This window comes from Pristiophorus japonicus, chromosome 10 (genome assembly GCF_044704955.1).
Source record: "Pristiophorus japonicus isolate sPriJap1 chromosome 10, sPriJap1.hap1, whole genome shotgun sequence".
NCBI lineage: Eukaryota > Metazoa > Chordata > Chondrichthyes > Pristiophoridae > Pristiophorus > Pristiophorus japonicus.
The window spans coordinates 176,688,364-176,704,471 of record NC_091986.1 but is presented as its reverse complement, the minus strand read 5'-3'; the positions used below and the strand labels follow the sequence as shown (position 1 = coordinate 176,704,471).

At 43.4% G+C, this 16,108-nt stretch overlaps 1 protein-coding gene across 1 annotated transcript in view; it reads right to left on the bottom strand.

Annotated features, from left to right (window-relative positions):
- nbeaa (neurobeachin a) overlaps positions 1-16,108 on the bottom strand; it is a 1,211,357-nt gene that overhangs the window by 68,791 nt on the left and 1,126,458 nt on the right. Inside the window, exon 48 of the mRNA XM_070892347.1 lies at positions 12,243-12,410. Within this exon, the coding sequence (XP_070748448.1) occupies positions 12,243-12,410 (168 nt within the window). The remainder of the gene's footprint in view (positions 1-12,242; positions 12,411-16,108) is intronic.

The following is a 16,108-nucleotide window of genomic DNA, read 5'->3' as shown; positions in this document are numbered from 1 at the left end:
AGAACCAGTGGATGTGGTGTATTTGGACTTTCAAAAGGCTTTTGATAAGGTCCCACACAAGAGATTGTTGTGCAAAATTAAAGCACATGGTATTGGGGGTAATGTATTGACATGGATAGAGAACTGGTTGGCAGAGGAAGCAGAGTCGGGATAAACGGGTCCTTTAGAGCATGGCAGGCAGTGACTAGTGGGGTGCCGCAGGGCTCAGTGCTGGGACACCAGCTATTTAAAATATATATCAATGATTTAGATGAAGGAATTGAGTGTAATATCTTCAAGTTTGCAGATGACACTAAGCTGGGTGGCGGTGTGAGCTGTGAGGAGGATACTAAGAGGCTGCAGGATGACTTGGACAGGTTAGGTGAGTGGGCAACTGCATGGCAGATGCAGTATAATGTGGATAAATGTGAGGTTATCCACTTTGGTGGCAAAAAGGCAGAATGTTATCTGAATGGCGGCAGATTAGGAAAAGGGGAGGTGCAACGAGACCTGGGTGTCATAGTACATCAGTCATTGAAAGTTGGCATGTAGGTACAGCAGGCGGTAAAGAAGGCAAATGGCATATTGGCCTTCATAGCTAGGGGATTTGAGTACAGGAGCAGGGAGGTCTTGCTGCAGTTGTACAGGGCCTTGGTGAGGCCTCACTTGGAATATTATGTTCAGTTTTGGTCTCCTAATCTGAGGAAGGACGTTCTTGCTATTGAGGGAGTGCAGCGAAGGTTCACCAGACTGATTTCCGGGATGGCAGGACTGACATATGAGGAGAGACTGGAGAGACTGGATCGACTGGGCCTGTATTCACTGGAGTTTAGAAGAATGCGAGGGGATCTCATAGAAACATATAAAATTCTGATGGGACTGGACAGGTTAGATGCAGGAAGAATGTTCCCGATGTTGGGGAAATCCAGAACCAGGGGTCACAGTCTAAGGATAAGGGGTAAGCCATTTAGGACCAAGATGAGGAGAAACTTCTTCACTCAGAGAGTTGTGAACCTGTGGAATTCTCTACTGCAGAGAGTTGTTGATGCCAGTTTGTTAGATATATTCAAGAGGGAGTTAGATATGGCCCTTATGACTAAAGGGATCAAGTGGTATGGAGAGAAAGCAGGAAAGGGGTACTGAGGTGAATGATCAGCCATGATCTTATTGAATGGTGGTGCAGGCTCGAAGGGCCGAATGGCCTACTCCTGCATCTATTTTCTATATTTCTAAACTCGGAGGCTCACCACCGTGCTTGTGTGTAAACATTGCACTGACTGTGACCTGCGATGGAAGCGCTTCCTCATCCCTTTAAGTAGCCACCAATTAACAACTCTGCAAGCCTTTGTCCAGATGTTGTTGCTGGCGGCCGCAGCTAATTTACCGTCCGAGGTGCAAGCGTGGGCATTGCACCAGGACTGACGTCAGGATTGCACTGATCATCAGCAGCCAGGCGCTACTGGTTTGCACCCTCGGTGAGCCTCGAATGAATTTTCGGTCGGGGCATTAAAAGCTGCACTCCTGGTCGGTAACCTCTTATGCTCCCATTAACGCTCCCTCTGGCCGCCAACTGAGGCGTTAGACAATTGAAAATCCAGCCCCAAGTATTTGGAATGATTCATTTCCACAATTAGCTTGCTAGTGACAAATCAACTTTATGCACCACAGGTACACAAAACCTGCTGAATCAACCAAAGCAGACGGTGGGAGTAATTTTCATTTGTTTTGATTTGTTTCGATACCTGGGTAGTAATATATTGGAGTGGATCATCGTCCCATTATAGAATGCGTCTGATTATCATTCCATTCAAATGAACGCAAATCGAGTGAGTTCTATAATGAGCAGATGATTTGCTCTGCCACAGTACCTCCCAGATGGTGATGTTGAAAATTACCCCCAGTGTTCTTTCAACCGCTACATGAGTCGGATAGGTAAATGACATCAACTCACCCCAATTCAATGTTGGTGCAATTATTCAGTGGCAGTTTCTGTTTGGAACTGGTGCCAATGTTGCTGGAATAGGCATTTGGTTCTCCGGAATATGGATGAACCGGCATCACCCAGTTTTAATTATATCAAAATGAAATATCCTGATGCAGTTTTCCTTTTTTTACAGTTGGTTCGTATTCTCCATCCAACTGAATGAAAACAAATTGCGGTGGTATTTGATAAAACAATTTTGTTGCATGAAGATCAAAACAGACATTATAGCTCAGATTTTACTCTTCAAGGCGGAGTTTCAATATGGTGTTACTTCTCCCTCTCCTCTGCGTCGGTTTCAGTCTTCATTTGCTTGGGTTGGGGCTCATTAGAGCTGTATGGCAAGCTTCTGGAGAAATGTCCACGTAGCCCATCAGTACCAATAAGGAAACTCCAGCAGTGTTGCAGCAGAAACACTAGAAGATACACAAATGACTTGCACGGGTAGAAGCTCCTTGAAGGCCTACAACAGGCAAGTCTCTGGGACTGTCTGGTGGGAGAGAAAGTTGTGACAGGACCCTCCTCCTCCTCCATTTGTGTATTTAAATCCTACTGCCACTTTCCACATGGCAGACCAAAGAAGTGTTGGTAAGCGGGAAAATCTGCCGTAACCCATGCCTCCTCCACCAGTATTTACTTGTGGCAGACAGGAAAGCAGTAGGTGGTAAAGGAGTGGACAGCGTGATTGTTCAGGAGGACTCTCCCTACATCTCATAAAATAGCAAAATACTATAGATGCTGGATTCTGAAAAGAAAATGCTGAGTATTTCCACCATTTTCTGTTTTTATCTCCCTACATCTCCCTTTTGGAAGAAATAATGGGCCATAATTTGCAGCCCCTACAGGCATGTACAAGGAAAGCATAGAGGCCACGCAAGTTATGGGTTTAGGCATGCACTGCACATGCGCTAAAACCCAGAACTTGCAACCTGTCAATGCACAAATCCCCGGGAAAAGGGCCTTCGCAAGTGGAGAGTTGGGCTGTTTGTCCAACTTCTGCCCAGCGAATGCCCGTGAAATTCTTATGTACATAAAGCAAGCTTTTTACCAGCGTAAGAGTTTTAAAAAAACAGAAAAATAAAATTATCAATAATTTATACATTTAAAAACCTGTGAAATAAGATAAGTTTATTTTTAGCCCCTTTAAAACATGTAAATTTATTTTTCAAAAGATAAAAGTTTTATTTTAAATATTTAATTAAATGTCATTTGAATTAATTTTAAACACGTGATGGTTTAAAAATATATATATATTTGATGTCTAGATGTATTTTGGGAGTATGCCCATTCATGCTTATGGGGATTCCATACATACGCTGGGCTGGCCCACATAATCCCAGGAGCGCCTGAGATTCATGGGCCTCGTCCCGCGCATATTCGGAGAGCCCCAGGATCGCAAATCCCCATACTTCCCGGACCACCAGGTATGTGGCCATTTTATTTGCGGATTGGAGGCATTTCCCTGCGGGAAGCCTCCGACCGCAAATTCAGGGCCAACAAATTCACACACACTGACTGGTGTTCCTTTCTTGTCGTGTGGATACATAGAGTGACTGCAGGTATTTTAGTGTTCAAAATCTCTTCTCAGGAACATACTGCCAGAGCTCTCTTTCATTTCATTATAATTGCGCAAAGCGCACATTGAAGATATCTTTGTGCACGTGAGTAAAGCATTTTGAACTAAAGCATACCTAAAGTTTTTTTTTGTGCATAAATGGTCTAATTTATACCACATTGAACTTTAGTTACAAGGCTGAACTGACTTGGGATATAAGATAATCCTAGTAATTGTTTTGATAGTTGGGGCCCCTAGTATCTGTGAGGCAGACATTTTTCAGCAGAAAGCAGATGTGCAATTAGATCAGTCATTTTCAAATGATGGTATCTCACTCACGAGTTTCTTGTGGTTCTTCTTTTGTTTGTATTTTTAGGATAATTGTAAAACCCAAACAAAACAAAATGGCCTCAGTTTGTACAAATTGCTAAAAATTGTAACATATTCACACTATATAGCACATTGGCAACTCAAGACCTACAGTGCTTGAGCACAGGACTCTTGGTTAAGGAAACAAGTTCAAATTGTAGTCTTGATAGTCATTTGCATTTTATCTTCTCCTACCTGGTGAGTTTGTCAGCATCAGGAAGAGAAAAGCAGTCACGAAAAAAGTCAATACTCATATGATAATACAGATGAAACATGTCTGTTGGATCGACCAAGGAATGGTGTTCAGTATCTGTGGAGTTATCCATGGACTCGGTGCCTTACCTTCCCATCCAAGGAAAATAATTGGAGTATGTTGGAGAGTGTATTTTGTGGACATTGGAACAAAAGTTAGAACATTGAAGAAAACTGGAGTACATATGGGGCATGCACTTTTTAGTTAATTCTCCCTTTCCCATGTTTCTAAAATCTACCAGGTATGTCAGTCAAGGTTACAGGCTTCTCCCTGACCTATGCCTATGTTGCTCTGTAATCTGCCAACGAGAGACACAATTTTGGCAGGGAAGAACAGTATTTTCCCTTTTGGCAGAATGTTCCATTTCAAAAAGCTATTCCAGTTACAGCCTGACAGTGAACTAACAAAGTCTAACCCAACTATAACAGGCAGATTTGAATGGCAGGCAGTCATGGGATGTGAAACCACGACTATTTGGTTAGTTGCTGTTTCTATTTATATTGCTTTAATTTTTCTGCTTATATTTTGGACTTAAGTTTGCTATGGCAACACTTAAAGGGTTACTAAAGCTAGTGTTTTGTACAAAATGGAAACCGAAGAGGATGGTTGGATAATGTAATGTATTCTTCTCTTCTCCAGGCTTTCTATTTGACTTCTGAGTCTTTTTACTAATAATTCTCCTTCTTATAGTGTTGCATTTTTAGTTATTTTGCACACAACAGATGGTAAATATCTAGGGATGTCTCCAGCACACTACCACAGCTCTACTGGTGCACTGCAGTTTCAAAGCATATTTCTCTTAAGCTTTGCATACCAGCTGGCACATATTCATAATGTTATGAATAAATATTAAAAACCCCTTAGTGGTTCTTTTGTTTATGAAAAAAACTGGCACAAGTTCATTGACAAAACTGTTTTGAAGGCATAATCAAAAAAAATTATTGATCAAAACAATGCGTATTGCATTGACTTTATCAATTTAAAACTACGTAAAGAAAGTATAAACTTAATTTAATAATCTCACTAATTGACCTGTCAATAGGATATATTTGTGAAAATCTTGCACGTGACATTACTCAGTGTAAGTTTACTCAACAGCTCAAATGTTTGAAAGGGTTTTTTGTGGTCTAGTATTACACAGCTTGATATAGTGAAATACTACACCATGACATTAGTGATAATGATGAGTTTTGTCTTTTAGTGGCAGATTTGTTGCACATGTACACAGCTTTAAATGGTGCAAAAATACCCCTAAAAGGATTTCTCTGGGCCCATTAAAATCATGTTGTTTTGACCTTCAAATAGAGTTGCCCAAAAAGGAATACAATAAGGACAGAGAGGGTCAGTGTTTGAGGAAGCTGTAATTCCACATGGGCATGTTTATGATTTCAAAATTGTCTGCAATTGTCCCTTGCAGATGTTTTGTTCAGGAAGGTAATTTTCAACTGCTAGGGGCTAAAAGGGATTTATGTACTTTGGTTTTAAGGGAAAAGACAGTCAGAGGGTGAATTTTTAAAACACTGATCTCCCACAGTTATTCCTTTATAGTAGCTTGTTATGCCCGAGAGTCGGGAGGAGCCACAGGAGCGGGAGGGGGAGTTCCAAACCCAGATAAAGGGCCCTGAGAGTCGGGAGGAGCCACAGCAGCGGGAGGGGGAGTTCCAGGCACAGATAAAGGGGCTCGAGAGTCGGGAGGAGCCACAGGAGCGGGAGCGGGAGTTCCAGGCCCAGATAAAAGGGCCCAAGAGTCGGGAGGAGCCAGAGCAGCGGGAGGGGGAGTTCCAGGCACAGATAAAGGGGCTCGAGAGTCGGGAGGAGCCACAGGAGCGGGAGGGGGAGTTCCAGGCCCAGATAAAGGGGCTCGAGAGTCGGGAGGAGCCACAGGAGCGGGAGCGGGAGTTCCAGGCCCAGATAAAGGGGCTCGAGAGTCGGGAGGAGCCACAGGAGCGGGAGCGGGAGTTCCAGGCCCAGATAAAAGGGCCCAAGAGTCGGGAGGAGCCAGCTGGTGCAGGGACAAAAAGTTTTTAAAAAATCAAAATCGAAGTGTCACATCACAGCCAAGCGGGTAAGTGATTGGCTGGTGGATTGGTGAGTATTTTTCTTTATCTTTTTCTTTTTCTTTTCAGTAGGAAACCTTTGCCATTGCTGTAAGTAGGAACTGCAAGTAAATATGTGATCTTTATTATCTAAGGAAAGCTAGATAATTAAATCGGCTGTTTGCTGAGTAGTGGCTGGGTGTGTTGTGCTAAGGTTTAGAGTTTAGTTCTGCTCGATAGTTGCAAGTGTGACTAGAGGGATGGCAGGGCAGTTCAGTCCCGTGGATTGCACATCCTGTGGCAATCGTGCAGCCGGGGCGACCATGTGTGCGGGAGGTGTCTCCAGCTGCACCAACTCGAGCTCCGTGTTTTGGAGCTTGAGCGGCAGCTGGGGTCACTGTGGTGCATCCGTGAGACTGAGAGCAACGTGGATAGCATGTTTCTAGAGGCGGTCACCCTGCAACTTAAGAGTGTGCAGGCAGAGAGGGAGTGGGTGACCGCCAGACAGACTAGGCAGGTCGTGCAGCAGTCCTCTGAGTCCACCTCGCTCGCCAACCGGTACTTAGTTCTGAGTACCGGTGGGGGCGATGGTGGCTTTGGGGAGTGCAACGAGAGCCAAGTCCATGGCACCATGGGTGGCTCAGCAGCACAGGTGGGGAGGGAGAAGAATGGAGGAGCTATAGTGGTAAGGGATTCAATAGTCAGGGGAGCAGACAAGTGTTTCTGTAGCCGCAGATGTGACCCCAGGATGGTATGTTGCCTCCCTGGCTCAAGGATGTCACTGAGCGGCTGCAGGGCATTCTGGGGGGAGAGGTTGAACAGCTAGAGATCGTGGTCCACATCGGTACCAATGACATAGGTAGAAAGAGGGATGAGATCCTGCAGGTAGAGTTTAGGGAGCTAGGAGAGAGATTAGAAAGCAGGATCTCAAAGATAGTAATTTCCGGATTACTCCCAGTGCCACGAGCTAGTGAGTATAGAAAGAGGAGGATAGAGAAGATGAATACGTGGCTGGAGAGATGGTGCAGGCGGGAGGGCTTTAGTTTCCAGAGGCATTGGGACCACTTCTGGGGGAGGTGGGACCTGTACACGCCGGATGGGTTGCACCTCAACAGAGCCGGGACCAATATCCTCGTGGGGGTGGGGGGGTTTGCTAGTGCTGTTGGGGAGGGTTTAAACTAGCTTGGCAGGGGAATGGGAACCTGAAAATAGATTCAGTAGGGAGGGGAGTAAAGCTGGAATTAGAAAGCAAAAATAAAGAAAGTGAGTTTGAAGGAAAGAGGAAACAAGCAGGAAAAAAGGGTAAAAAAACAAATTTAAAGCCACTTTGTCTAAATGCATGTAGCATTTGTAACAAAATAGATGAGTTGACGGCACAAATTGAGACAAATTGGTATGATCCGATAGCCATTACAGTGTCGTGGTTGCAAGGTGACCAGGACTGGGAATTAAATATTCAGGGGTACTTGACAATCCGGAAGGACAGACAGAAAGGAAAAGGAGGTGGGGTAGCTCTATTGATAAAGGATGGAATCACTGCAATAGTAAGAACCGATATTGGCTCAAATGATAAGGGTGTTGAAACAGTTTGGGTGGAGATAAGGAACAATAAGGAGAAAAAGTCACTAGTGGGCGTAGTCTATAGGCCCCCTAACAGTAGCAACTCTGTTGGTCGGAGCATAAACCAGGCAATAGTGGGGGCGTGTAAAAAGGGAACAGCAATAATCATGGGTGATTTTAACCTCCATATTGATTGGACAAATCAAATTGGTCAGGGTAGCCTTGAGGAGGAGTTCATAGAGTGCGTAAGGGATGGGTTCCTTGAGCAGTATGTAACGGAACCAACCAGGGGACAGGCTATCTTAGATCTGGTCTTGTGAAATGAGACAGGATTAATAAACAATTTCCTAGTAAAGGATCCTCTCGGAATGAGTGATCATAGCATGATTGAATTTCAAATTCAGATGGTGGGTGAGAAAGTTGGATCTCTAACCAGCGTACTAAGCTTAAATAAAGGAGACTATGAAGGTATGAGGGCAGAGTTGGGTAAAGTGATTGGGAAAATAGATTAAAGTGTAGGACGGTTGATGAACAGTGGTGTACTGTCAAGCAGATATTTCACAACTCTCAAGAAAAATATATTTCAGTGAGGAGGAAAGGGTGTAAGAGAAAAGATAGCCATCCGTGGCGAACTAAAGAAATAAAGGACGGTATCCAATTAAAAACAAGGGCATACAAAGTGGCCAAAAGTAGTGGGAGGACAGAAGACTGGGAAGCTTTTAAAAGCCAGCAAAGAATGACTCAAAATATGATTAAGAAAGGGAAGATAAACTATGAAAGTAAACTAGCACAAAATATAAAAACAGGTAGGTATATAAAAAGGAAAAGAGTGGCTAAAGTAAATGTTGGTCCCATAGAGGACGAGACCGGGGAATTAGTAATAGGGAACATGGAGATGGCAGAAACTCTGAACAAATATTTTGTATCAGTCTTTATGGTAGAGGACACTAACAATATCCCAACAGTGGATAGTCAAGGGGCTATAGGGGGGGAGGAACTTAACACAATCACAATCACTAAGAAGGTGGTACTCAGTAAGATAATGGGACTAAAGGAGGATAAATCCCTAGGACCTGATGGCTTGCATCCTAAGGTTTTAAGAGAAGTAGCGGCAGGGATTGTGGATGCATTGGTTGTAATTTACCAAAATTCCCTGGATTGTGGGGAGGTCCCAGCAGATTGGAAAACTGCAAATGTAACACCCCTATTTAGAAAAGGAGGCAGACAAAAAGCTGGAAACTATCGATCAGTTAGCCTAACATCTGTGTTTGGGAAAATGTTGGGAGTCCATTATTAAAGAAGCAGTAGCAGGACATTTGGAAAAGCAAAATTCAGTCAGGCAGAGTCAGCATGGATTTATGAAGGGGAAGTCATGTTTGACAAATTTGCTGGAGTTCTTTGAGGATGTAACGAACAGGGTGGATAAAGGGGAAGCAGTGGATGTGGTGTATTTGGACTTCCAGAAGGCAGTTGACAAGGTGCCACATAAAAGGGTTACTGCACAAGATAAAAGTTCACGGGGTTGGGGGTAATATATTAGCATGGATAGAGGATTGGCTAACTAACAGAGAACAGAGAGTCGGGATAAATGGTTCATTCTCAGGTTGGCAATCAGTAACTAGTGGGGTGTCGCAGAGATCAGTGCTGGAACCCCAACTATTTACAATCTATATTAACGACTTGGAAGAAGGGACTGAGTGTAACGTAACCAAGTTTGCTGACGATACAAAGATGGGAGGAAAAGCAATGTGTGAGGAGGACACAAAAAATCTGCAAAAGGACATAGCCAGGCTAAGTGAGTGGGCAAAAATTTGGCAGATGGAGTATAATGAGGTCATGCACTTTGGCAGAAAAAAAATCAAAGAAGAAGTTATTATTTAAATGGAGAAAGATTGCAAAGTGCCACAGTACAGCGGGACCTGGGGGTACTTGTGCATGAAACACAAAAGGATAGTATGCAGGTATAGCAAGTGATCAGGAAGGCAAAGGTATCTTGGTCTTTATTGCAAAGGGGATGGGGAAGTCTTGCTACAGCTATATAAGGTATTGGTGAGGCCACACCTGGAATAGTGCGTGTAGTTTTGGTTTCCATATTTACGAAAGGATATACTTGCTTTGGAGGCAGTTCAGAGAAGGTTCACTAGGTTGATTCCGGGGATGAGGGGGTTGAGGAAAGGTTGAGTAGGTTGGGCCTCTACTCATTGGAATTCAGAAGAATGAGAGGTGATCTGATCGAAACGTATGAGATTATGAGGGGGCTTGACAAGGTGGATGCAGAGAGGATGTTTCCACTGATGGGGGAGACTAGAACTAGAGGGCATGATCTTAGAATAAGGGGCTGCCCATTTAAAACAGAAATGAGGAGAAATTTCTTCTCTGAGGGTTGTAAATCTGTGGAATTCGCTGCCTCAGAGAGCTGTGGAAGCTGGGACATTGAATAAATTTAAGACAGAAATAGACAGTTTCTGAAACAATAAGGGAATAAGTGGTTATGGGGAGCGGGCGGGGAAGTGGAGCTGAGGTCATGATCAGATCAGCCATGATCTTATTGAATGGTGGAGCAGGCTTGAGGGGCCGTATGGCCTACTCCTGTTCCTATTTCTTACGTTCCTATGCCATGACAAATACTGCAGAAGTTATTCAATTTTACATTTTAATGAAATAATAAGTACTCGACAGCCATTCATGCTCCGAGTATTCCAGTGATCTTTCCCTAGATTGTGAAAAAAATCAAGAATTTCCATGGCACAAAAATGGCAAGTGACAAGCTTGATAATTTTTCTGTGACTTCTTCAGAGGCAATGTGAATTATATACGCTTAAAGAATTCATGTGATTACACTCAGATTTCCAATGAATTTACTGAGATTCTAAAAACTCCCCAAAAGCTCAGAAAACAGTTCTGGTAGTTATCCAAAAGAAGCAATGCATGAAGTGTAGGTTGTAAATTAGTCCAAAGGTTAAATGAACTCAGAATGTTCCACCAGAAACAGTGGTGGAAACAGAATCAGTAATAGCTTTTCAAAGTGAATTGGATAAATATTTGAAGAATATATATTTTTTTTAAAGGTTTAGGAAAAGGCGAGGGGGATAGGACTGAGTGGACAGTTCTTTTAGAGATTTGGCACGGGCACAAGCACAATTGGCTGAATTCTGTGCTATGAAATTCTACGATTCTATGATTTTAAGTCGGTGGAGAAATAAACATGTTCTCTCAAATATATTACACACAAGGGGCTAGACGTTCCACTTTCCTGTCTATCGCCCCAAAAATGGGCGATATTCCAGTGATGTTCGATATTTCAGCCTTACTGATCGCTGGCTCATCGCTCATTTTTTGGATGCCGATTTTCCACTCAGCGACAGGCCTGCGATGTCAAATGGGCGATGCAAAAGGATGTGGAAGGCAAAAGCTTCCCTAGCAACGGACTACTGCGCACGCGATTTTTTTTTTTTCCAGTTGAGGAAGCACTTCCTTCTGATTTGGAAGACGATGCCCCTGTCCGTGCTTCGCCTTCCCCTCCAACACCCCCCCAACAGCCGATCGTGCCACTATTACCCCCACCACGGCAGGAAGTCTTGCCGTTGCCCGCTGCACGCCCGCGTCGTCTCGGTACCAGGGGACCAAAACGGGCGGGTGGGGCTAGGACACGGGTGCGGGGGGTCCAGGATCTGGAGGGAAACGTGGCTGCGGGTAGGGAGGGGATGTTATTGTTGTTCATGTTTTTCTTGTTCTTCTTCTTGTTGTTCTTCTTACTGTTGCTGTTTGGGAGTGGGGGCGGTGGGGGCTGGGTGGATGATTGGGGGGTTGTTTAAAATTGAAATTGTTGTTAATAAAGTTTTGTTGAATCTTACAATTGTTGTGCATTGTCTTTTAATAATGTAAGTAAAGTTAAGTTAAAACATTAATGCAACTGTTGTACATTTAAATATAAATATAAGTATAAATGTGAATGGATCTATCAGTAAAAGGATGTTAAAAGCCCTTTGTTTTAGCAGCCTTCTCTCTTCCTCTGATGTTCAAAATGGCGTCCGTAGTGCTGAGTTCTGTGAGGAAGGCCAGGAAAAAGCAACTATTCTCCAGCGATGTTCTCGGCGAGCTATTAGCTCGGCGATGTGCCGAAAGTTGGGATGGGCGACGTGCGGGCGATCACCTCAGCGATCAGCTCGGCGATGTGAGCCAAAAGTCAGGGGGATAATTTTTCTGCAATGCTCCAGCCTGAATTTCCACTATTTTGTCAAAATGGGCGATGAAAGGTCGTTTTGGGTGATATATGGGCGCGATATGGGCGATGTGAAGTGGAAAGTCTAGCCAAGGTACACACGGTATTTGGGATATTGTCTCAGCTAGCTACAAGTATGCCTTGTGCATTCAGTGCAAAGATTTTCTTTCAAGGGTGTATATTAAACAGATCTCAGTATCATAACATTGTTAGCAGCACTTCTAGAAAGTTAAAAGAAAATTACTGTAAGCACTGTGATTTCTGCATCTGTATTTGTTAGGTCATACCTCTCTAAGGCCAGAATCTGTGATACTGTCTAGATTCACAGAACCCTCATAAGTCAGGTAATGGAAAACATTGAGAGCACGAACTGCCTCTGGGCCTCGCTGCTTGTATCCAAAAATAAGGTCAATCCACTGATGCAGTTGGCAAGAAACAAATTCACTTTCCAGAGCCTGCATGAAAACATTTAAAAATAATAAAACAATAGAGTTATAGAATATTATATTACTATTCACATGGTAAAATATTTATCAAGCCTGCATTCTTTTATGCTTGCTTTTTGTTTTTCTTCCTCCCACTCCTCAACCACCCTAAAAAGTATTTGATGCAGTATTGGAAATTTGCTATAGTAGAATATTTATACCATTTTCAAAATACAGTATAAATGTTGATAAATTTGATTCATGAAACCACCAAATTGATTTTCCATTTTAGTGTGACCCAGAAACATAATGGTTACAGTTTTGAGTATAAAGTAAAAACCATATCATGGTATTTGCTTCAAAATATCCAAGCTCAAGTAAAACATTAAATATTATCTCTGCAAGCAATATTTACATTTTCAACAAAGAAAATTCGAATGATTAGCAAGTTTGAGCAATTTTGAAATTTAACAGACAAAAAAAGGAATATTATTCCTTTAAGAAAATGTATGACAGATGTGCCTGATCATACAAAATCACTGTAGTCTGACCTCATACATTTTCATTTTCTCTGCTCACCGAATAATTTAAGAATTAGAAAATACAAATCATCATAATGCACTCATCCTCAAGGTCAAGTCAGCACAGTTCACTGAATTATGCTGACATTTTTAGCTGCCATCATCATATTTAAGCGGCTCTCTAGAACTTACAACAATAGACAGATATTCATGGGATGAATATTAGAACACAAAGACCAAAACGTTTGGGCCAGCTGTCTGGACACTGCTTTAAATTAGATTGAGGTTTCCCAACCTAAAACAGTGCCATGGATTATATTTAACAGGGCCATAATTTAACGAAAATATATTATCCCTTTAAGAGTGTGGCAACATTCCTAGACCAAAGCCCAAAGCATTTTTTTTAAAATGGAAACAATTCAGAAAGTATATCATCATTGAAATAGCTGTCAAATGACCCTGTTGTTTTTATGAAAATCATTTCTGATATATTATGCCATATTGCAAATTTAACAATTTAATGAAATTTCCAATTTATTTAATAGTGCAGCATTGTTTATTTGACAATGTCATCGCAGAGAAATGGCATGGCTGAAGGACAAACCATATAATTTGACAACACACAAGGCATGCAGCAATCACTGCTCCTATTTGCAAGGCAAAAACAGTTGAAGTGCCCTGGTTAAGTGGTACGGACTGGGCCAGATCTCCATTTGAACTGCCAGAGCGGAAGGAAAGAATAAAAAAAAGAAATGAAAAACTTTCATATATATATACTGCCTTTCAAAACCTCAGGATGTCCCACAGTACTTCAGTCAAAGAATTATTTTTGAAATGTTGTTATTGTTGTTTTGTAGGCAGTTACAGCAGCCAAATCGCACACAGCAAGGTCCCAAACACAGCAGTATGATAAAGGACCAGTATATATTTTGCTGATTTTAGTTGGGGAAGAATGTTGGCCAGGACATTGGGAGAACTGCCTGCATTTTTCAGAAAAGTGTCATGGGATTGTTTACATCCACTTGAACAACAGACTGAGTCTCAGTTTAACATCTCATCTGAAAGATGACACCTCTAAAAAGCAGCATTCGCTCAGTACTGCAATAAATTGTGTTCTGTATGTTACATTAAAGAAATGATTTCTACCTTTGTATTTCTGTAAAATATAAAAATATTAATGCATCATTAAATGTATGCAAACTTCTTATTCAACATGCAAGGTGTTATAGTATGTTGGTGCTCCAGCATTTTTAGGATAAGGCTTCCTCTCATGGTTCTACACCTAGAGGGATAGTATTTTGGTCTGCAAGACGAGGGTAGACACTGAGGAAACCCAGGAGCTGTCTTACAGGGAAAATTTATGAAAATTGATGGCTAAAATATAATGCAGTATTCTCACTCAGCTTCCAGCAGCCAGCATTGGCAAAGGCTTGGGCAAAAGTATCTCCCTCAACTTAGGAACACTGATTGTGAGGACATCTAACAATACATTTAAAAAAATACTTTTCAAATTCTTCTATTTAGTCAGTTGCATAGGGCCCAAGTTTCCGCCCTCTGTAAAAACGGAGCACCTTCTGGAATAAAAAGGGCGCCGAAAACTTACCTTGTGATTCTCCGAGCTCCTCAGGACGTCTTCGGGCTCGGCGTGGCGCAGCACAAGGGGTTGGGGGCGGAGCCAGGTCCCGGCGCCGAAAACAGTGCCGGAACCTCTGCACATGCACGGTAGAATGTGCGCGCATGTGCAGTAGCTCCTCGCAGCCCGAATCTGTGCAGGCTGTGTGAGAGAGGCCCGAAGAATGCCGCCCCTAGCTTTGGCCGAATGGGCTCTCCGGGCATTGAAGATCGGGACTCGGGCTTCCCTCCCGTTCAGCTACTCACCCCCACCCGCCTCCCTCCCGTTGAGCTTCCCCCCCCCCCCTCCCTCCCTCCCTCCCTCCCTCCCGTTCAGCTCCCCACTCCCTCCCGTTCAGCCCCCCCCGCTCCCTCTCTCCCTTTCAGCTACCCCCCCCTCCCATTCAGCTCCCTCCCGTTCAGCCTCCCCCCCCCTCCCTCCCATTCAGCCTCCCTTCCCCCCTCCCTCCCTCCTGTTCAGTCTCCCTCCCTCCCTTCCGTTCAGCTCCCCCTCCTCTCTCCCTCCCGTTCAGCTCTCCCTCTCTCCCGTTCAGCTCCCCCCCTCCACTCCCTCCCGTTCATCCTCTCCCCCCCCCCCTCCCTCCCGTTCAGCCTCATCCCCCCCCTCCCTCCCGGTCAGCCCTCTATCCCCTCCTCTGCTCCCCCCTCCTCCTCTTTCCCCCTCCTCCTCTCTCCCCCCCTCCTCCTCTCTCTCCCCCCCTCCTCCTCCCTTCCTCTCCCCTCCCCCCCTCTATCCTCTCCCTCCCCCCTCCTCCCCTCTCCCTGCCACCCCCTCGCTGTCAGAAACACAGAGAAACTGACAGGTACAGAGAGATACTGACAGAGAGAGAGAGAGAGACACTGGGGGGTGGGGGGGGGGGGGGCAGGGGCCTGTCCCAGCACGATGTTGGAGAGCTCCCGGTGCTGCAGTAGGTGAGTAGAAACTTAATTTTTTATTTATTGATTGATTTTTTATTTTATTTTTATATAAAAAAAATTTTTTTGATTGATTTATTTATCATTTATTATTGATGATGGCTCTTTATTGGTAAAAGTGAAGTGGTTTAATGTTTGTAAACTTCCCTCCCCCCTATCTCTCGTTACCTACGCTTGATTTATAAGGGTAGGCAAGGTTTTTCTGAGCGTACAAAAATCTACACTTACTACATTCTAAGTTAGTTTGGAGTAAGTTTTCGCTGCCTAAACTTGCAAAACAGGCGTAAGTGGCTGGTAACGTCCCCTTTTGGAAAAAAAACTGTTCTAACTCATGAGAGTTGGAGCAAACTAAATGCCGAGAATTGCAATTTCTAAGATACTCCATTCTAAACATGTGGCTCCAAAAAATTAGGAACGACGCGAGCCAAAACTTGAGCCCATAGTAACTAATAAAATGAATATTTGGGTTGGAAAATGAATATTCCAAATACACTATTTTTGTAACAATAATAACCTCTAAATGTTTTTAGTTGCTTATTAACCATTTATTCTAGTTTGCCAGATCCAAGCACAGGTCAAATGTACTTTGACCTCAAGCTGGATGCAGCTGGCCTAAGTCAAGTCACGCAAAGAACTGCATTATTTGAAGATTGAAACCGA